The following is a 22,841-nucleotide window of genomic DNA, read 5'->3' as shown; positions in this document are numbered from 1 at the left end:
TTAGAGGAGTCAAACTAGTGAAGTGTTCTGTAAGTGAGGTTAACACGTGTAGTAACCTAACCCACCCCTGAAAACGCTAACCTAACCTTACACAGAGACTCTTTACCATCTCTTGGAACAGCCCGTGAAATTTACAAAGACGATAAGATCATAACAAACAATGTGTGTGTGTGTTTTCTAAACACAAATATAGGTTGTATACATTCAATGCATGCATTCAATATTACCGGATGTGCTGCAATCTTGCTTACATCAACAGTATGCTCAACCAACACCTCCTGGATAATAAGGCCTCACAACTGTTCCGCATGTCTACCGTGACGTCACTACCGGGAGGCAAGCTTGAACCTTCTCACTTCTCAGTGTTACGAAAGCAATGAGTGTGGCCATGTGTCGGTGCAATTATGTAGAAGTTTTTTAATTGTTTTAATTGTACCAGTTGCGAATCGTTGTATACAATGGTGCTAAAGTGTTGTGTGCCCAACTGCAAGGGAAATTACGATAATGATAACCAGGTCCATGTGTTTAAGTTCCCGAAAGATGAGGTTATGCAGCAGAGATGGTTACGTGCAATTCCAATACAAGATTACAGAGTTACTAATTACTCGGTGGTGAGTAACTGTTACTTTTACATTCTCACATAATCATAATGCGCATAGGCCTATTAGGGATTAAACTACACGCAGCAACTGGTGATATGTAGGTATGTTTACCCTCGTAATATATGAGGTTATGCTAGCTTACAATCGAGGGATACATTATTATTATTACCCGAATTATATTTATTATACACATTAAACTACATGCCTACATATGTAGGCCTATTCACTCTGTAAATGCATGAAGTTGGCTCACAGTAGTATCTTATTTTATAGGTATGCCACAGACATTTCAAAGCCAGTGATGTTTTCGTGGGAAGTAACTGCTACCGATTCAAAGACAGGAAAAACTTTAACTGCTCCTCTTCCAACTCCAAGACTGTCAGAGAATGCAGTCCCCTGTATCTTTCCCAACTGTCCATCATATTTATCTTCACATTCTGCCAGTTCAAGAGAAGAACCGGACAAAAGGAGAAGTAGAATAGAGAGGGAATCAATAAACAGAGCAATTGAAGATAGTATCAACAGTCATGCCGCATACACAGACAGAATTTCAGTCCACAATCTAACATAACTGAACAGTAAAATAAACATGTTGATGTTACCTGATGGTTGGTGTATTGTTGTGAAGGAAATGTAAGTAATTTTTCTGTACATGGATACATTAAAGCAACCACATTGCATAGCATATATAATAATTGAAGAGGACATGACCTCAAAAGTGTATTCTAAAGGGGTTTTATTGCAGTGTAAATTTTCTAATGTAGACAAAATTACCAACACAAATGAAGTACATCCTTTAGTTACAAAATTCCATAGCTACATTACAGGGAATGAGTGTAACAGTGTGCAGAAAGATACAAAGAATAAGTTAATTCTAGGCCTAGTGGGTGAATTGATCACTGAGGAATACGACCCCATGCTTAATTTAATAAAATCACAGTTAAAACTTTCCTTAGTTCCTAAACACAAAAGGAAGTATGATAATGATTTTCTTGTGATTTGTTCAATCTTCCAACTGATTTCTCCTCATGCTTACAAATTTATGAGACATAGAAGTAATTTAATTTTGCCACATGTTAATACTTTGAAAAGAGTATGTTCCAGTCTGAATGGTAGCCCAGTATTAGAACAGAACCCTACATATTTTCTGGAATATATAAAAAAGAAAGTTCAAGGTTTTCAACAGAATGACAAATTTGTAACACTGATGGTAGATGAAATTCACATTAAAATATACATGGACTTCAAGGGAGGGAACATTGTAGGCTCATGTGCTAACACTACCAATGTTGCTACATCAGCACATGTATTTACGATCCAGAGCATTTTATCATCAAAGAAGCAAGTACCGGTAGTTCATATTCTCCCTGTGTCCAAGTTAACAGGTGATGATGTACACAGTATCATGTCAAAGGTTATTGTTGGTTTGGAATCTATGGGATTTAATGTTCTGGCTGTTGTGACTGATAATAATGCTCTCAACACCAAAGCAATGTCAAAATTTTCAAATCCACCTCAACTTAAAACTGAGTATTGTTATCCTGGAAATCCTAACAAGTCTCTTTTTTTATCTCATTGACACTGTTCATTTATTTAAATGCATCAGAAATAATTGGCTCACCCAGAAAACTAATGGTTTGGAATTTGTGTATCCTGACTCTGATGATTTTTCTAAAGTTGCATCTTTCAAAGCTATAAGGGACTTGTTTGAGGCTGAAGGGAATGACCTTGTAAAGCACGGGTATGGTTTGACTGTCAAAGCTCTATGGCCTTCAAGTTTTGAAAGACAAAATGTGAAATATATGTGTCAGTTGTTTAATGACCATATAGTAAATGCTTTACTAGTTGTAGGAGAAAAGCACGATTTAACATCATATGAGGGCACAGCTGAATTTGTAAAAGTAACTACTACCTGGTGGCATATTGTTAATGTAAAGACCCCTTTCAAAGGTGTAAGACTTAATGATAAATTTCAACAGCCTCTCACCAAAAAACGTGATGATGAACGGAAGGGTTTTTTAATGAAGTTTGTTCAGTGGTTAGATCACTGGGATAATCTAGGTCTGAAATGTGGCAAATTGTCTAGTCAAATGCATAGGGCTCTTACTCAAACAACTCACTGCCTTATATAGCTAACAGAGTTTTGTTCTGAAGTACTGAAATGGTCATATTTTCTTCCTGGAAAGTTTCAGACAGATGCATTAGAGGCACGATTTGGTGAATACCATGTTTCTGTTAGACAGGTGTTTGAAATTGAAAAGATAAGAATCTTGAATTCAATTGAACTGCCCATTTCTAATGGTAGGAAAGTTGTTGTAAATGATATTGTTGATGAAGATATACTGTTAGATCATGATCATTGTGCAGTTTCCTCATTTCAAACATTTACAGGCGAGCTCAATGTAACAGACTCAGATCTTGACAGCACATCTGGTGTTCCAAGTGTTTTAACATACATGACATGTTATTGTTATCATTCTCTTCTCAAGAAATTAAATTGTAATTACTGTGCAGATTTCTTAGTTATGAAAGATGTTACTGTTAGAAATGGTCATCATAATGTTATTGACAGCCTCAATAGGGGCAATTTGAAATATCCTGCAGAAACAGCTGTACACTTAGTTACATACACATATGTCATCATAAAAAAGATGTTGAGGCCAGAAAGTGAGAGAAAATTTATTAGCTTAAATAACCATAAGAAGTATGTAAGTGATGTGACCCTGCAAATTGTTCTCTCAGCTGATGAATGTATAGACGACAGGAATGAATGTAGGGAGCACACTTCAGAATATTTGTATTACAACATTATTTGGAAGTGTACAACTATTCTAATAAATAACTACTGCAGGAACAAAACTAATGAATCCATAAAACATTAAATTCAAGAAAGTCTGTAATTTTTGGAAAATAGGTATGTACAGTACTCATGTAATAGGCAAAAGTATCGAAGTCGTTTTGCATTACTAGCATGCCTGATATATGGTGATGTATATCTTATTAACTTTAATGCCAATGTGTTATAATTTGGACCTAGGCCTACCTACAGACCAGGTGAATGTTATGCTCCTCTTCCTTAATATTATTAACACAGTGTCTTTCTAAATTTTCGCAAAATGAAAGTTTGTAAATAAATGTGAAGTTAGTGTATCATATTTTTGTTGTACAGTCTACATGTTAGGCCTAAACTAATTTTATGCGTTCTCTTTTTATTTTGTAATCATTTACTGTCTATTCAGTGCCTATTTCGATTGAAATATATTTGTGAATTTCAGTTCTGTGTGTTAGCAAGTCAACCTGGAGTAAGTTAACATTGTAAATGCTGCCGTGATTTAAAACAGTGTGTTGTTTTTCTTTAATGACAGAGTCTCTAAGATGCGGTAATAACGGCAATATAATTCAATGTCCTTTAAAATTTAAACTTTATTTGTTGGTAAATAAGTTATTCCACAAGCTAAAAGTATTAAAATCATGTTTGTGTGTGACCATGCTTTGCGTTTCTTTGGATTGCGATCGCCTCCGTAGCGTGACGTAACAGCGCTGTTGTGAGGCCTTATTATCTAGGAGGTGTTGGCTCAACCCTGCATTTTACTTTTAGTAGAGTATGTTCCTACAGGCACCCATCAGAGTGCTCTGCATGCCATCCATTCCCCTCCACACTGCATTCCGCGCACCAGTCCGCCCCACATGTATAATGTTCTTTTCTGTTCACTATAGAACAGATTGTATGAGGACTGTTCTAAACTTTCCTATTCATTACAAAAGACGTCTAGATTTTAAATTTATGAACGGAATAACATAGCAACAGACCGTGTGAGTTCTAAACACTCACATACAAAGTTTAAATATTGGAGCGTAGATAGTCGCGTGTCAGCCATCTTGCTTCCATGCGCTACCTAGCAGTAGTGCGGCTAACAGAGTGCATGTGTGAACCGTTTGTAATTTCTAAAGTAACTCACAAATTCGCTGTCAGAGTGTACCCCAACGCCTCTTCTTTCCTCCGCCAGCTCTCGGAGTGCTCTGTAATCTCCCTCGCGCATGCGCACTACCTATTTACCCTCCACCTCCCACATCCCCACCCCCACGACGACCCAATAAAACACGACGACGACGAGGTGCGCCCTTCGCCACTTCCCACACGGAAGGTGGTTATGCCTGGCTTCTTGCCTACTGCCGATGAAGCCGGCAAAATTTTTGGTAAAGGACCGGGAGGTGGCCCTCTGGGAGAGAGAGAGAGAGAGCAATCTCTACCCCTTCCCCTATTTGGGTAGGGGCCGAGAGGTGGCCTCCAGCGAGGGACAAGAAGACCCTATCCACCCTCCTAAGAAAACATTGGTCGCTAACCTGACCCAGTGAGGTTAGGTTAGCATCCGTGCTCGCAGAGTTAAGGCACCATAATGTCGTCATAACCTCACCTACGTGAGGCATTCCCGCGTAAATAAGTTTTGATGTCATGGTAAAGTCATTGACTAGGGGTCAATGGCCTTGCCTGTATCAGAAAAAATGCTGACTCAGTAAAAACATACAATACCCTTCTACTGGTGACGTAAATATGGGAAATGGCTAGGTCTGAAAAGGTAGCGGGCATGGCCTTCATTAGATAGTGAATGTGTGTAAACTTCAGAGACGATTTGATAGTATCTGCGAATGTAAGTCATAGAAATGAATAGAAAAGACGTACGTTTTATTCACAAAAGGAAAAGAAAACTGCCATCAATGAGCAAAATCTACACTGCTGATTGTATATCTTCAATGAATATTTGTGTTTAACATGGAGACGATTCCAACATTTTCACGTCCAGAAACGGAGGTAATAAAAGGAGAATAGATGCAAGTTTTGTCCAAAAGGAACTTACTTCTCGTCGGCGAGCAATCGCCAAAAATTTACAATTAATTTCGTGTGCACAAGGAATGTGAGTACTAATTGGAAACGATTCTCTATCAATTTTACGATAGCTAACCAAACATCCATGCACTGTTTGTATGCGTGCATTCCACTCCTAGTATATGGGCTCGCTATCTCGAAGTAATGCGCCAACGTTTAAAACCTTTGTTCTTATTTCTAGTAGCCGTGGAATCTCACTTATTTTTATATTCACTATCACTGCTCTGTTAACACTACCAAAAGTGCCTCAGGCGTAGGTGCAAAAATCATAACATCTGTACGATTTGGCTTTTCCGTCAATACACATTTTCGCTATCACAATTACGTATATAATTTGACATTTAACGCAAAGAATAGACTTCGTTCATGTGAGTATAACACATCTTTCACTCCGCTCAGTAAACCAAAAATATTTATATTCAAGATCACATCATTGGATCTCAGTTGGAGATCACACCAGTCTTAACAATACTTTAGATATCTCGCAGTCAGTAAGTAAACAGCACTATGTTCCTTATATGAGAGTTCAAAAACGGAATTACTAAGATGTATTTTACATTATTTTACTGCAATTTATACACGCGTGGATGAGGACCTTGCTTCATTATTCCTGTATAAAGCTCAGCGTATAAGCCGATATTATTCCTGTCGCAGCCCGTGCAAACCGGGTACTTCAGATATATACTCCTCAGTAGAGTGGGTGGTTCACATGGTCCACTGTAGGAGATTTTACTAAATACGGCTTTAGTAACGACATCCCTACATTCGTTTGAATGAATGCAATAATTTCCAAGCGTTATGATACAGAATTATAATGAATGATAGCTAGTCTTACCTACATAGGTGACCTGCTGCTTGCCGCCTGCTCCAGCAAACTTTATGAGCCGGCCGGCGTTAGCTTCCGCAAAGCGGATAAGAGCTGGTATCAAGCGAGGATCTTGTTCGCCATATAGGAGAGTCGGACGTAGTGCTACCGTACGTAGATGTCCAGTGCCTGGAATAAGAAGTGAACCGTGATATGTTATTGTCATATTACTAATTCTGGTGAATATATCTCTAGCTAGCAGCTCAATAATTCTTCATACGATCACGAAACTTATAAAACTTCTACACCTATCAAATCACTTTGTAATATAAGGCCGATCAACAACTACATTGCTCGGAAAGTCTCCATGACTTTCGCAATACTGCATACAATTAATTCTCGGATATATTTCGTAAAAATATCAATAATTTTTCATGTATAACGAAATGTATAGTCGACATGGTATAGGCTACTGTAGGTTCCACCAGACGGCAGTACTACTAACCTGCTTCAAGTCAGGAGGTTTGATGGACTAGCATCGTTAATACAGAGCAGGGACATATCTAAGAAAATCCAAAATAGGAGTGAGAAAAATGAAGAGAGATTTGTACTTCAGTGTAGTGACAGGTCCTTCTGCAACAACCGGAGAATATATAGGCTGAAAGAATACAGGCATGTTCGAATCGTAGGTGAGAATCTACGTCAACGGGAACAACACAAGACAGAACAGGAACGAAGCAATCTTGTTGAACTACGTGACTGTTGATGCTGTGATAATAGCTACGGAAGCTCCATATTCCACAACAGGGAAGTGACGATTCATGTTTTAAATAGCACGTTCATTGGCAGGGATTTGAATCGCAAACCCCTTGATTAGAAACCGGTGACGGTATCAACCGACTATCACACCCCTACGATAGAAAGCATGACACTACCGAGCCAATTGACGGTGGTTCTGAGGAAATATTGCCACAATGTGGGAATATGTGCACATTTCTTGTGGAAAAGTTATGTGCCATTTGACGATAGAAGCACTGACTTTCTAAGCCCAGTTTGGTAGGTCCGATCCCGGCTGTGGACCCTCTAATCTATTTTTCGCTTGGGAAAGATAAAGTTAGCCAACGGGCCTACCTGAAGCTGAGCGACAGGTCACAGATGTCCCATGAGCAGAGCACGGACCCACAGGAGTACAACAGGAGTACCACAGGAAGGGAAGGGGAAGTTCGTACTCGTAGTGACAGACTGCGCAGAAAGAGAGGTACTTTAAGTTCCTTAAACTAATAATAATAATAATAATAATAATAATAATAATAATAATAATAATAATGTTTGAATATTTTCCTTTTTTAGACCTACTGTATTTTATATTTCAATGTATGCTTCTCTCTTCCACAAGTAATTAAAGTAATGTATATTGTGCCAAGCAGATTCGATGTATGGATTCATATAGGTAGTACACAAAGTGACCTATGTCACCGGTAGAGTCTAAGCTATGGTTCACTACAAAAAGAGGAAAACATTGTGTAGACGGGTAGGAGAGTACACCGAGAGCAAATTTTGCAGGTCTTTAAACCGAATTTTATTAATTCCACTCCACCTCCACCCTAATTTTTGTCTTTCTGTTTTAAACGACCACCCTCGGTCAAATCTTGTCTCTTCCGACAACGACGGTATTAAGTTTGTGAGGCCTAGAGCGTCTTTCATCTTTGCGTCGTTCGTGGCCCTTCCCTTTCTTTAGCCGATACCTTCATTCTTTGAAGTTTCGGACCACTACCATTTTCTTTCTGGTTGATGTAAAAAGAGGATGGTTGCCAAGTTTGTGTTCCCTCCTAAAACGGAAATCATCACCTGTACCGACGCAAATATGCGTTGCCCCCGTCACCTTGCAGGCTATAATGACGTACATTGATGTTCAAAGCATATTTGAAATTTCAATACTCTTTCTCTTGCTGCACAATGTATTTATTATTATTATTATTATTATTATTATTATTATTATTATTATTATTATTATTATTATTATTATTATTCCGAGGTTTCTGTGGAACAGCAGAGGTGAAAGAAGGTGCGGGCTAGAATGGGTCTAACTACAAGTTCGAAAGATGAACTCAAATTTCAACAAAGGTTATATTTACAAAACTTAACAATGGTAACATAGAATTTGAAAACTTAACAAGTCAACAACAAGCCAAAATCAGATATAAAGAAATTACAAGTGTTAGGGGATTATTACAAGGTCTGGGCTTCGAGCCCCACAATCACAATCCTCGAGCTATTAGCCCAACTTTACCAAGGTACCAAAGTCGGACAAAGGGGCAGAAAACCCCATCATGGCAAGGAGCACTTGCACAGGGGCTAGTCCCAAGCTAGGGAGGTACCCGTATGAGAAAACTTTAAAACATTAAGGAAGAGAAGAAACGGTTATAAAAACGTGGTCACCTCAATTTCAAAATGAAGGGGAGTTCGAGAGGGTAAAGCACTCTCTATCATCGCTTTACAGTGAAAGAGATTTGTAGTTCTTACATAGACAGAAGAGGAATTTACATTTAAAGGTGGTAGGTTACATATTAAAGGTTTTGACCCCTCCCCGAGAGTTAAACTGCTGAGCTAGCAAGAAATGAATATGTTAACAGGCCATTACCTTGTTGAAGAGCAGCTGCTTGAAGAAAGAGGCGCTTCCCGCCCCCTGCTACATATCCACACACTAAGTTAGATGTTACTGAAGTGGCCCCGAAACAAGAAAATCAGCAGTTTTTATACCCTCGTGGAAAATTCGAGACCTTTCAGGAATGAGAAGACACACCCCCAATTTTATTGGATAGCTTAGAGCTACATATCCATATCGAAGAAGACATACATGATTGGCTGAAAATTAATTAAAGAAATTTGGGATTGGCTAAGTTCAAAACTGGCGGAAGGAAGGATTAATATTGCCAACCCAAAAATTAAAGAACAAAATTTAGTAAAGACAACAACTTTTGAATAAAAAATTTCTTCAAGAAAGTTCATTCCTTCGCACCAGAGTGCGTAATCATAGTTTTTAGTAGATACATCTGGTAGAGAACGTCCACACTTCTTGATCAACAAAACAAAACTCTTGACCATAACTTGGTCTCCTACTTTTAAGTTGGTGGGCCTCCGTCCACGATCATCTTTCCCTAACCTTTTCATGAGAAAGTTTAAGATTGGCCTTGGCCTTCTTCCAAAGATCTCTAATATTATCTGGATCTATTGCCTCAAGTAGAATATCGCTAAGAGACCACAGGTTAGAGAGCGGCGTGTTGGGTACAAAATTGAACACCAATGAAGCAGGGGTGAATTTATGAGAATCGTGAACCGCCGAGTTCAAAGCGAAGGGATGTATCCCACCTGGAATGATCGTCGTGATGATAGGCAATCAGCGCCGACCTCAGATTACGATTGACCCGTTCAGCCAGAGATGTTGAGGATAGTAAGCAGAAGTTGTTACATGTGAGATAGATAGATCAAAACAGAATTTACGAAAGAGATTAGAGGTAAGGGCTTTAGCATTATCAGATACAATATATTGGCACGGACCAAAAGAAGCAAAGATAGAATTTAAACAAGAAATGGTGGACTGAGCGGTAGCCAGCTTAGTCGGAAATAACCAAGAAAATCTTGTAAAACCATCTACACACACAAGGATGAATTTATTTGCATTCCCCTTTGACTGGGGGAAGGGTCCGACGTAGTCGATATAGAGTCGTTCCATGGGGCGCGACGCTTGGTGGGAAGACAAGAGCCCTTGCTTAGTGGACATGGTGGGTTTACTAAGCCAACAAGATTTACAAGCGTTTACTAATTCACAGATTTCTCCGTCCATACCCTTCCAAATGAACATTTTACGGATCTTTTCACGGGTTTTGAAGATGCCTAAATGCCCCCCTAGTGGGTTCTCATGGTAATACTTGAAGATCATAGGTACGAGAACAGCTGGAACCACAACTTTCATCTTCTTATCATGCCCCGACGGGCAACATAAAACACCATTCCTCAATACATAAGGGACTACATGTTCCCCCGAAGAAAGGGTTTCCATGATAGGGGCCAGCGTCGGATCTTCACGTTGATATTTTTCAATATCCCTAAAGAGCATGAGAGCATCAGTTAGAATGGCATTAACCTCAGGAGGTATGGATCAGGAGGTGATGAACTATCAACCTGTTCAGGTGTCTCTACATCATTGGCAAACATACGGGTTAGACCATCTGCCACAACATTTTCCGTTGCTCTTATATGCCTGTCATCAAATTGGAAGGCAGAAATTCTGACGGCCCAGCGGGCTATACGACCAGTACAACGCGGCCTAGCTAAGACCCAGCTTAAGGCTTGGTTATCAGTCTCCAAGTCGAACTTGACATGTTCCAGATAGAGGCGGAACTTTTCTAGAGCAAACAAGACAGCCAAACCCTCAAGTTCATAGATGGAATACTTGGATTCTTGGGCCGATAATGTCCTAGATGCATAGGCGATGGGTCGCCTCCCTAGTTCAGTCTCTTGAAGAAGGACTGCTGCCACCGCCGACGACGACGCGTCGGTTTGGACGATGAAATTCTTCGAGAAATCAGGCAAGGACAGAACAGGGGCATTACACAGAGCTAATTTGAGATCTTCAAAAGCGGCTTTCCTACTAAGTAAGTTCAAGGGCGCCGCTCTATTGGCGAAATTTGGAATAAATTTCCTGAAGAAATTCACCATACCAATGAACCTAGCAATACCTTTGATGTCCTTGGGAGGTTTGAAATCACGGATGGCCTGTGTTCTAGAATGATCTACAGCGACACCATCCGGCGACACAATGTGCCCTAGAAATGACATAGAAGGCTTAGCAAAAGCGACTTTGGACAGCTTAACTGTTAACCCTGCCTTACGAAGACGACTAAGGACCTCTTTCAGATGATTAAGGTGTTCTTCAAAGGTCTCAGAAAATACGACGACATCATCAAGATAATGGTATAGGTACTCGAATTTGATGTCGGAGAAGACCCTATCCAGCAATCTCGTAAGCACAGCTGCTCCCGTGGGGAGCCCGAAAGGCACGCAGTTGTACTCATACAAGTTCCAATCCGTGGCAAACGCTGTAAGATGTTTAGATCCTTCAGCCAGAGGTATCTGATTATAAGCCTGATTAAGATCTAAGATGGTAAAGAACTTAGCATTTCGAAACCATGAGAAACAAGAATGAAGGTCTGGAAGGGGCACAGATTGTAACACCACCTTGCGATTGAGAGCCCTGTAATCAATCACAGGCCTGAAGCCACCTTGGGGTTTCGGAACAAGGAAAATAGGCGATGAATACGCCGACTTAGAGGGCCGAATAATACCATCTTTCAACATTTGATCTATGATTTCCTTCAAAGCCTTCATTTTGGGTGGAGACAGCCTATAAGGTGGAAATCGGACCGGAATCGAATCAGTCACCTCAATCTTGTATTCGATAAGGTCAGTAACACCAAGAACCTCGGAGAAAACATCTGGAAACGCCTGACACAACTTACGAATACTGTCAGCCTTCTCCTCAGGTATATGTCTAAGGTCTAACAACATCTCATCCTGGGTAGGCGAAACCGATGAACATGACACAGAGCTATATTTCAATAAGGGAATTTTACAATTAGCAGCAAATTTGAACGTGCACGACTTGCTCTGAATGTCGAGCACTAGACCAGTAAAAGACATGAAATCCGCTCCCAAAATAATGGGGCAAGACAAGTGTTTAGCCACCAACAATTTAACCTTCCAAGTAAATTTAGCAATTCTAATTTTGACATACAGAAGCCGAAACATATTGAACCGAAGTCGACCAAAAATCAGGAAGTTTACAAACAGTTTTCAATTTGGAGTACCACTCGGCCGAAATAATGGAACACACGCTGCCAGAATCTAAAAGAGCAGTTACAGGTTCATTATTCAATTCAATCTTGAGAAATGGAACAGGTGCGGGGGTATCCACCGCGATCCTAAGACATTTTTTGGGACATACAAATGGGAATGTAGAACAGTTCTGATTTTTCCCTGAATTTTCGTCGGATTTAACCTGAGCCTTGAAAAGATGAATCTGCCGGCTCAGCCGGAGCCACTAGTCACTTATGATTGTTGTGGAAGTTGCACCCGAAGTGGAGCAGGAGGGAGTGCTATTCGAATTCGGGCAATTTTTTGCAATATGGGAGAACGCGCCGCATCTAAAACAGCCTTGGGATGACCCTGCTCCCTTGTTTGTCCCATTGGATTTAATCAAGGGGCACTTGTTCCGAAGATGTTCTACTGAGCCACAAGCATAACATTTGCGAGTGGTGACGGTTCGGCGAGGCGGAGGCCGAAAGTTACCTGAAGACGGAGGGGGCTCCCTCGCAACACGTAATGTGTCTGCATACCTAACCCCTTCGGCTGACACAGCCATAGCTTCGAGCTCGGCAAAAGTTTGCGGACGCGACGCAAAACACAAGTAGGACCTGTAAGACGGTGAAATTCCTTCCACAATGGCCTGTACAATCTGATCTTCAGGGAAGTGAAGAGCAAACACCCTGGTATAGAATTTAATATCTTGGATGAAGTCGGCAAGGTTTTCATCCAGACGTTGTACACGGTAATAGTACTTCTGAATTAGTGATGATCTAGCCCTAGCCGGAATAAAATTAGCTAACACATGGGCATGGAAGTCTTCTAAGGATGACTGTTCAGCAATTGCCCTAACTATCTTGTCTGATAGAACCCCAACGGAATAGGGATAAATGATCTGCAAAATTTGATACGGAGAAAGAGAAAAAACAAGGGCATGATCTTGAAATTCAACTAAAAACCTTAAGAATGAAATAACGTCACTGGTAGATTTAACAGAAAACTTAGAAATACCCCTGAGCAACATTGCTAATGGATGAGGTAAACTGCTGAACCCTGGTGACATAGTAGGTAGAGGCCTAAGTGGCGAAGAAGCTAATTCAGAACGTGCATTATTCAAAGAGGTACGGCGTTCAGACTCATGGTCTAATGGAGAAGAGGTTTGTTGCACTCCTACTGATTTCCTATTTTCTTCTCCTTTAGGAGAGTCTTCCTCGCTAACTACGTTTACCGTAGCGGGTTGGTCGGTTTTGGGAGGGACTGCCCCAGTTAACAAGAGACTAACCTTACCGGACAATTTGGAAAGGTTTTCGAGAACAACACTAGCTTCCTTCCTTTGAATGTCATTCAACCTTAGAGACAACAGATCGTTAACTCTATTAGAAAAATGAAACAATCTAGCTTGCACACGTTTAAGTTGATTTGGAGAGGGATCATTTTCTTCAAGAAAACTAACTACAGATGCTAGCTCAGTAGTATTATCAGTGATCGTGGAGAGAGCGTCGTCAATCTCTTTCTCTCCCAAGGTGGGGATGGAAATGGGCAAATCAAGGGACTCTTTAAGCTTGTTGGTATCTACTGCAACCGTGCCTCCAGATTGCACATTTCTAATTGTTAATTCATAGATTAATTCCTCCTTGCGCAAATAGCCGGGATGGAGGACATCGCGAGGGCCGGGCATGATGATAGAACTTTATAAATTTAGAAAAATCGGAAAACTCTAGCGACGGAGAAAATTGTTAGAGTAGTTCGAACCAAAAGCAATATTTAGCCGTCAAAAGGGGCTAAATTGAGACCCATTCAACCACGCTCTGCTACCACTTGTTCCGAGGTTTCTGTGGAACAGCAGAGGTGAAAGAAGGTGCGGGCTAGAATGGGTCTAACTACAAGTTCGAAAGATGAATTAAAATTTCAACAAAGGTTATATTTTCAAAACTTAACAATGGTAACATAGAATTTGAAAACTTAACAAGTCAACAACAAGCCAAAATCAGATACAAAAAAATTACAAGTGTTAGGGGATTATTACAAGGTCTGGGCTTCGAGCCCCACAATTACAATCCTCGAGCTATTAGCCGAAATTTACCAAGGTACCAAATTCGGACAAAGGGACAGAAAACCCCATCATGGCAAGGAGCACTTGCACAGGGGCTAGTCCCAAGCTAGGGAGGTGACCCGTATGAGAAAACTTTAAAACATTAAGGAAGAGAAGAAACGGTTATAAAAACGTGGTCACCTCAATTTCAAAATGAAGGGGAGTTCGAGAGGGTAAAGCACTCTCTATCCTCGCTTTACAGTGAAAGAGATTTGTAGTTCTTACATAGACAGAAGAGGAATTTACATTTAAAGGTGGTAGGTTACATATTAAAGGTTTCGACCCCTCCCCGAGAGTTAAACTGCTGAGCTAGCAAGAAATGAAGATGTTAACAGGTCATTACCTTGTTGAAGAGCAGCTGCTTGAAGAAAGAGGCGCTTCCCGCCCCCTGCTACACATCCACACACTAAGTTAGATGTTACTGAAGTGGCCCCGAGACAAGAAAATCAGCAGTTTTTATACCCTCGTGGAAAATTCGAGACCTTTCAGGAATGAGAAGACACACCCCCCAATTTTATTGGATAGCTTAGAGCTACATATCCATATCGAAGAAGACATACATGATTGGCTGAAAATTAATTAAAGAAATTTGGGATTGGCTAAGTTCAAAACTGGCGAAAGGAAGGATTAATATTGCCAACTCAAAAAATAAAAGAACAAAATTTAGTAAAGACAACAACTTGTCAATACAAAATTTCTTCAAGAAAGTTCATTCCTTCGCACCAGAGTGCGTAATCATAGTTTTTAGTAGATACATCTGGTAGAGAACGTCCACACATCTTGATCAATTACAAACAAATCACATCAAAATTCACACAGAGCCATCTTCGGAGAAACTGTTGAGTTAATACAGTTTTTTAAAGTTCAGGCTTTCCCCTGTAGAGGTGTTTCAATTGGCGCAATATTTGAACTAGCGGCGTGGAGATGTACCGCCCGGTACAAATATTATTATTATTATTATTATTATTATTATTATTATTATTATTATTATTATTATTATTATTATTATTATTATTATTATTATTATTCAGGTGAACTCATAATAGATTCCAGGGAATCTCTGGACAGGAGGAAGGAATATTTTGAAAATCTCAACGTAAAAGGAAATCTTCCTGGTGACGTCGCGAACAACCGAATTCATGTGGAGGAGGAAAATGATGTTGGTGAAATTACGCTTGAGGAAGTGGAAAGGATGGTAAATAAAATCAATTGTCATGAAGCAGCAGGAATAGATGAAAGTAGACCTAAAATGGAGAAAAATAGTGGGAAGGTAGGGATGAAATGGCTTCATAGAGTAATAAAATTATCATGGAGTATTGGTAAGGCACCTTCAGATTGGACAAAAGTAGTAATTGCACCTATCTATAAGCAAGGGAACAGCTGGAATTGAAACAACTATCGAGGTATCTCATTGATTTGCATACCAGGCAAAGTATTCACTGGCATCTTGGAAGGGAGGGTGGCGATCAGTGGTTGAGAGGAAGTTGGATGAAAATCAGTGTGATTTCAGAACAAAGAGGACTGTCAGGATCTGATTTTCAGTATGTGCCAGGTAATTGGAAAATGCACCTCGAATGAACCAGTAAAACGAGTACAGATACGCAGCACACGTACTTTAAAATAGGAGGTAGACACACAACACAGACCGGGAGCACGGTACTGCTTAGGCTGGGAAGTGAGCGCCGTACGTCAAGCGTCGCAGTAGCTCACATGGCAAGCGGGAGGGGAGATATGTGATAGTGGGCAGTGCTCGATGTAAGAGGTTCGAATCCAAGATCAGAATAGTTTTTCAAAGTCAGTTGCCTGGGATGTTGTACGGTTGCGTACTCGATAGCTTCTGAGGACTGATTTGTTTATTTGACCCTGTAAAATACCGTATGTATCATTGCACTGGGTATGGTGCTGGGTTGGAAGAGGATGAGGAGATGATGGTTTGTGGCCAGTTAGCTACATCGTACATGTTCCAAGCTTCGTAGACCACAGGAAGAGCAAAGTATGCCCCATTGAAACGATAACAATATGCGATGGCAGATAAGTATGAAGCTGCGCGAACTCCCCTCCTTCGAAGAAATTCACAAAATTTACAACACAAAGTTTACTCACTACCTCGAGATGAATTCCAGCGACGAGTATGTGAATATGTTACTTATCTATGGAGAAGTCAGGCACAACGCCTGTACCAAGAACGTGATCCGGAGAGACAACAACCGACCGACATGACATTTCGGAGTGTAGAAAGACACCTGCGGGATACTATAATAATAATAATAATAATAATAATAATAATAATAATAATAATAATAATAATAATAATAACTTCGTGTGGCAATTTATAGCCAAGTGCAGCCCTTGTAAGGCAGACCCTCCGATGAGAGTGGGCGGCATCTGCCATATGTAAGTAACTGCGTGTTATTGTGGTGGAGGATAGTGTTATGTGTGGTGTGTGAGTTACAGGGATGTTGGGGACAGCACAAGCACCCAGTCCCCGGGCCACTGGAATTAACCAATTAGGGTTAAAATCCCCGACCCGACCGGGAATCGAACCCGGGACCCTCGACCGAAGGCCAGTGCACTGACCATTCAGCCAACGAGTCGGACTGCGGGATACTACATCCCTGGGAAGGACACGGCCTATTGGAGATCATTCCGTGACGTCTGCTGACAACGAACAGGTCGTGTTTGACGCTATCCGGCGTAACCCTCATATTAGCACACTGGCCATTGCACAGGTGACCAACAACAGCCGAGCGGCTGTTATCCGCATATTGCATACCCACCGGTTTCACCCGTACAATCTGCAATTACACCAGGAGCTCCATGGTCATGATTTTGATGCCCAGGTGGCGATATGTCAATAGATCCTACAGCATGTGGACACTGATCCTGCTTTTCTAGCGACTCTCTTATTTACGGACCAAGCACGATTCCACAACAATGGAACCTTTAATCGCCATAACATGCATTACTGGAGTGTGGATAATCCCCATCGGGTGCGACAGACAGCTTTTCAGGAACAGTGGAGCTTGAATGCATGTTGTGGAATCAGGGGTGATCACCTCATCGGTCCCCATTTTTTGAGGGCCATCTGACCAGCCAACGCTATCTGCGGTTTCTCCAAGAATAACTACCACCGTTTTTGGAACATGTGCCACTCCTTGACCGCCGCAGGATGTGGTTTCAACATGACGGAGCTCCACCGCACGTGGCGGTGGTCGTCCGGAACCATCTCCATGCGACGTATTCTGATAAATGGGTAGGAAGGGGAGGACCTGTCCCCAGGCCCGCGAGATCGCCCGATCTTACGCCCCTTGATTTTTTCTGTGGGGTCATGTAAAACAACTGGTGTATGCACAGGAGACGGCCAGTCCTTGTCACCTTAGACAGCTCATCACCGAGGCATGGCGATCCGTTTCGCCAGAGATGTTGCAACGGGCCAGACGGTCCTTACAACATCGCGCGCAGTTCTGTATCGACCACGGCGGTCGTCAGTTCGAGCAGGTGCTGCGTTAAACGACGTGGATTACTGAAATCCTGTCACATGTTTCCTAGCCTCGATCAACCCAGCTCCATACCAACGGACCTTTTCAGGGTAAAATAAACAAATCAGTCCTTGGAAGCTATCAAATATGCAACCTTACCACATCCCAGGCAACTGGCTGTTAAAGAAATCTTATGAATAATTCGAACCTCCTACCACGAGCACTGTCCACTATCACATATCTACCCGTCCGCTTGCCATGTGAGCTATTGCGAAACTTGAGCTGCGGCGCCCACTTCCCAGCCTATAGAGTACTGTGCTCCCGGTCTGTGCGTCCACCTTCTCTTTAAAATACGTGTTCTGCGTATCCGTACTCGTTTTACGGGTTCATTCGAGGCACGCATAATGAATTAATAGTAGCGCCAGCGATTCCTGCTGTCTTCTAGCCGGTAAACACACATCTCGTTATATTACCCCGGTTTAGAGAGAGGGACTCATGTCTTTCATAAATGCAGTAAATGAGAAGGGATTCGTAAAACTGGATCGCAAGGGGCTGATTGACCACCCGGTATATCCTAAATGTTAATAAATACAGAAAAAATTTCGCCCCTTAAAACCGTTTGACGTACAAATTGAGGGCGTACTTTACAGGCTCAGCTGATAGTGGAATCTCCAAAATGTTTAAATAATAACTTTCAGTTTAAAACCGTAGCGAAGCACGGGTATCTTGATTTATCCCCGGATATTCGCGAATTTAGTGTCTTGGCGGATACAAACTGTATGGCAGTGCGGATAATTTTGCTGATGAAATGTCGTATGGCTTTTGTGCTGGGATATCCGAGGACGGGTTCGGCTCGCCAGGTGCAGGTCTTTCTATTTGACTCCTGTAGGCAACCTGCGCGTCGTGATGAGGATGAAATGATGATGAAGACAACACATACACCCAGCCCCCGTGTCACTGGAATTAACCAATTAAGGTTAAAATCCCCGACCCGGTCGGGAATCGAACCCGGGACCCTCTGAACCGAAGGCCAGTACGCTGACCGTTCAGCCAACGAGTCGGACATTTTGCTGATAACTTATAAATAATGACGTTTATTTATTTTCACCCAGGTATACTATGGTTTTTGTTTGTGGTTAGGCGACCCTTGACATTGGGTATGGGAGAATAGTGATACATAAAGAGCCTTGAGACTATAAAGCAGTAAATTTTACCTAAGCCTAACTGGCTCCTGCCCGCAATTAATGGAAGGAAGAAACAAAGATCAATACATCGGTAGTGGTCGCAAGAGAAAATTCCTAATAAACCTGTGACTTTAGAGGTTCTGGTGCCAGGTGTGGGTGTGGGTGTAGTATACTGTACTTTAATATTTACAACATCCGTGGATAACCATTTTTCGGATGCGGATAACCATTCGCGGATGCGGATAACCATTCGCGGATGCGGATGTGGGTGCGGATGAAGGAAGTGCGGATGTCGAGCGGATGCGGATATTATTTTGTATATTCGCGCAGGGCTCTAGTTATAGTTGAAACATACAATCATAAGTTAAACATTACGATGGTGATTTACAGAACCAGTTTACGAAAGATGCGATGAATGAAAATTAGGAAATGTTTGTAACAGCATTTCTGTATGAAAATATGGTCTAGTGATTGTGAAATCTCAATATTACAGCAGTTCAAATGAGAGTACAAATTAAAACTTACTATTGTAAACACAGGCCAATCAAATATTAAATTATCAACTGTTTGAGTAGACCCACAAAAGCAAGAATAGTCACCTGTCAAAATAATTTTAAAACGTTCAAAAGATGATTTGAAATTTCCATGGCCTGTCATAAATTGTGTTAACTCAAAATTTAACACCAGTAGTTTGCACGAATTCAGTTACAAACTGTAGAAAAACATATTCTTCTAGTAACGGATCGATTTAAAGCAGAGGTCTAAAGGAGGCTCCATTGATTCAAGATATGTTTTTTGATTTACCTTCTTGCATAGCATAAATGAGAACTGTCTTACCCGATTGCTAGATTTGATTGAGCAACAGCTTTTGCTAGTTGATCAGCTCTCTCATGTCCGATGGATCCAGTATGTCCGCGAATCAAGGAAATTCAGATATGACGGTTTTGGTGAACTATATTTCTTACAGCAACTGCTAACGGGTTCATATTATATTTGTTGTCTATAGACTTCAACGCAGCTTGTGAGTCACTGAGTATTTGGACCCTTTTATTGTCATCATGACACCACTGTATGCACATTTCATGGCTAGTAGTTCTGCATGAAAGACCGAACAGAAGGAGAATAGTTTATACTGCGCTGTAAAAATTCACTTTCGTTTCCATAGATTACAAAAGCACACCCAACAAGGTCCTTGCCGTCGTTGCTTGATGTACAAGAGCCATCGGTATAAATGATGCAGTCATGAGTGTCTATGCATTTGTTACGGAGAATCTTCTTGAACATCCTTGAATGGCCAGACTGTAAAAATTGGCATTGTTGTTCTAGAACAGTATTCATGATAGGATGAGGTGATGGCCTATTTTTCTTAAGTAATGTCAGTTTGGCTGGTCCAATTGCAGTCAAAAAGAGGGGCTCAATTCCTGGAATAATAAATGCTGCATCGGTAGAAGTTGTGCAGTAAGCTCGGGAGATCCGGAGCTCAAAGTTTCTTTGAATTACAATCATTTATTCCGGGCCCATTTATTTCCCAGTGTGTTTCGGAAAGAAGAGGCACGGTATAGAATCAGTGGCACAAATGCCGTATAATAAATTATTTTAAGTACATCTGAATTCAGTCCCGATGACGGTCTGCATGCAACAGTTATTCCCTGTAAAACTTTACTGCCTTTAATTTTAAAGTTGTTGAAGTGAGTTCTGAATGTGAGTTGTTTGTCCAGGGTAATGCCCAAAAATGATAATTGATGCTCAATTTTTATCTGATGTCCATTCATAATTATTCTTGGTTTCTTCTCTTCGTGAGAGACATCGGTTTGGTCTCCAATGAATTAAATTGCAGTCTGTTAGTTCCACCCCAATTACAAAAAAGGCAGAATTTGTTCGAACAGTGAGATCTCTCACTTTTTCAGCTTCAATTAGAAGACGAGCATCATCGGCGTAGGCAATGACTCGACATTCCGTTGGAATTATTAGCAGTAAGCTGTCGTCATAAAGGATATTCCAGAAACCAGGGCTAGATGTTGTTCCTTGCGTACAGCCTTTGGATACATATTTTGTGAAGACTGCTGTTCCAGTCTGAAGCTTCATTCTTCGTTTACAAAAGTAAGACTGAATTAGTGTATAGAGAATTTTTGGGCATCGTTTCTCCTTTAACTGGGACAAAATTGTGGGCCACCAAGTATTTTCAAAAGCACTACTTATGTCCAGAGAAATCAATACAGCGATTTTCTTCATTGAAAATATGCCTTGGATCTCTTTTACTACGTCAAGAACAGCATCTTCGGTTGATTTCTGAGGGGTAAAGCCATACTGATTGCAACTTAGAAAACACAGGTAGAAGACAAATTGGTCTAACTTTTTTGTAAGAAAAATCAACTAGAGAACGTCCCTTCGGGATTATTTCCACAATTCCCAGTTTCCAAGAAGTTGGAAAATGGTTTAGAGCCAGACATTTGTTGAACAGAATGACAAATACGGAAGGAAAGCAGTAGTGAATGTTTTCGATTATATTAGCAGACAATCTGTCCCAGCAAGGAGTTTTCTTGTCATTCTGCAAGAGGATAATATGTTCAACTTCCTGTTGAGAAGATGGTGTATCATCTTCAGTATCAGGAGGAATGTCTGAAAAAATTTTAATTGATGCTTGTTGTTCTGAGTCACCTTTTTCGTCTGAGAAGAATGTATTTATCAGAACGTTGGCCGTATCGGAGAATTGTTTTGTGTAGCCGTTTCCAGTTTCAATTGAGGTGAGGTAGGTATTTAAATTTTCTGGTTTCCTAGATAATTTATTAATATTCCCCCAAGGTTTGTTTATCGTTGGAGCAGAGCAAAATTCCTTCCAACAGAATGATTTCCGTTTTAGTATTTATTTTCTGTAGTCTTCCTTAGTTTTCAAGTATACTTCATCATATCTCTGTCGTCAAAGAGGGCAGCGACTTCTCTTATATCGTCTGTAACAAGCCAGTACTCACTTTAGAAGTATAGAAATTTCTACATTTCACCAGAATTGTTTATATGGCTTTTGAGAGATCGTAGGTAAGTTAAACCTCTGAAAGCTTTATTATGGTTTCATTTAAGGAGTTTACTGTTTCACCCAACTCGTTCGCGAATTTGCAGTTGACATTTTCCCGAGATTTCTTATGGCTGCCAAATGAAAGTGGTCCCATTTCACATTTTTATTCTGCTTGGCGTAGATTGTACAGTATAGTCACAGTGATTAGAGCATGGTCTTCCATCACTTACTTTCCAGTCTAAAATGGAAGGAAAAGTAAAGGATTACACACACTTACATCTAAAAGCTCTGGGAATTAATTCGGAAGTACATTGGTTTGTTCCGTTATTGAGGTTAGTTAGGTTATTGGCGATACAAAGGTCGTAAAAGAGTTTTACTCAAGAATCTTAGATGGGGCTGCCCCACAATCCATCTTTGGCGTTTATGTCTCCAGTGAAAAGAATAGGTTTTCCTTTCAAATCATCACATACCGACTGAAGGGCATTTATGTTGATGTCCCTTGTGGAATCAAAATAAATGTTATATAAAGTTCACGCTGATTGAAGGTTGTGCAAATAACAACTCTGTCAGCAGAGCAGTATTGTGATAATATTAAATCACTTTTCGATATTGTTAAAATACATCCACGAATCCATTCTTCAGGTGTATTACTTCTGGATACATGAATATGAAATTCTTGACCTAATCCAATACCTTTATCTTTCCTCACATTGGATTCTTGTAGGCATAAAGTGTTCCTTCATTACGTTCTATCTCAAGGAGAAGCTCCTGCGTAGGTACAAGTGATTTATGCAAATTTTGTTGATAAATTAAGGGGAGTTATGACTGAATTTGAAAACTTCTACAATTTACATGCTATTGGAACCAAATTTTATGTACACATGTATTGTAATACAGTTAGACCCTGTACTAAATTTTAGCT

The 22,841-nt window shown here is 40.6% G+C and overlaps 1 protein-coding gene across 2 annotated transcripts in view; it reads right to left on the bottom strand.

The window, feature by feature from the left end:
• LOC136863168 (3 beta-hydroxysteroid dehydrogenase/Delta 5-->4-isomerase type 2) overlaps positions 1 to 22,841 on the bottom strand; it is a 200,454-nt gene that overhangs the window by 24,649 nt on the left and 152,964 nt on the right. For both annotated transcript variants that reach the window (XM_067139521.2, XM_067139522.2), the window contains one exon: positions 6,323 to 6,481. In XM_067139521.2, coding sequence (XP_066995622.2) covers positions 6,323 to 6,481 — 159 coding nt within the window. The remainder of the gene's footprint in view (positions 1 to 6,322; positions 6,482 to 22,841) is intronic.

This window comes from Anabrus simplex, chromosome 2 (assembly GCF_040414725.1).
Source record: "Anabrus simplex isolate iqAnaSimp1 chromosome 2, ASM4041472v1, whole genome shotgun sequence".
NCBI lineage: Eukaryota > Metazoa > Arthropoda > Insecta > Orthoptera > Tettigoniidae > Anabrus > Anabrus simplex.
This window is presented reverse-complemented; position numbering and strand designations above follow the sequence as displayed.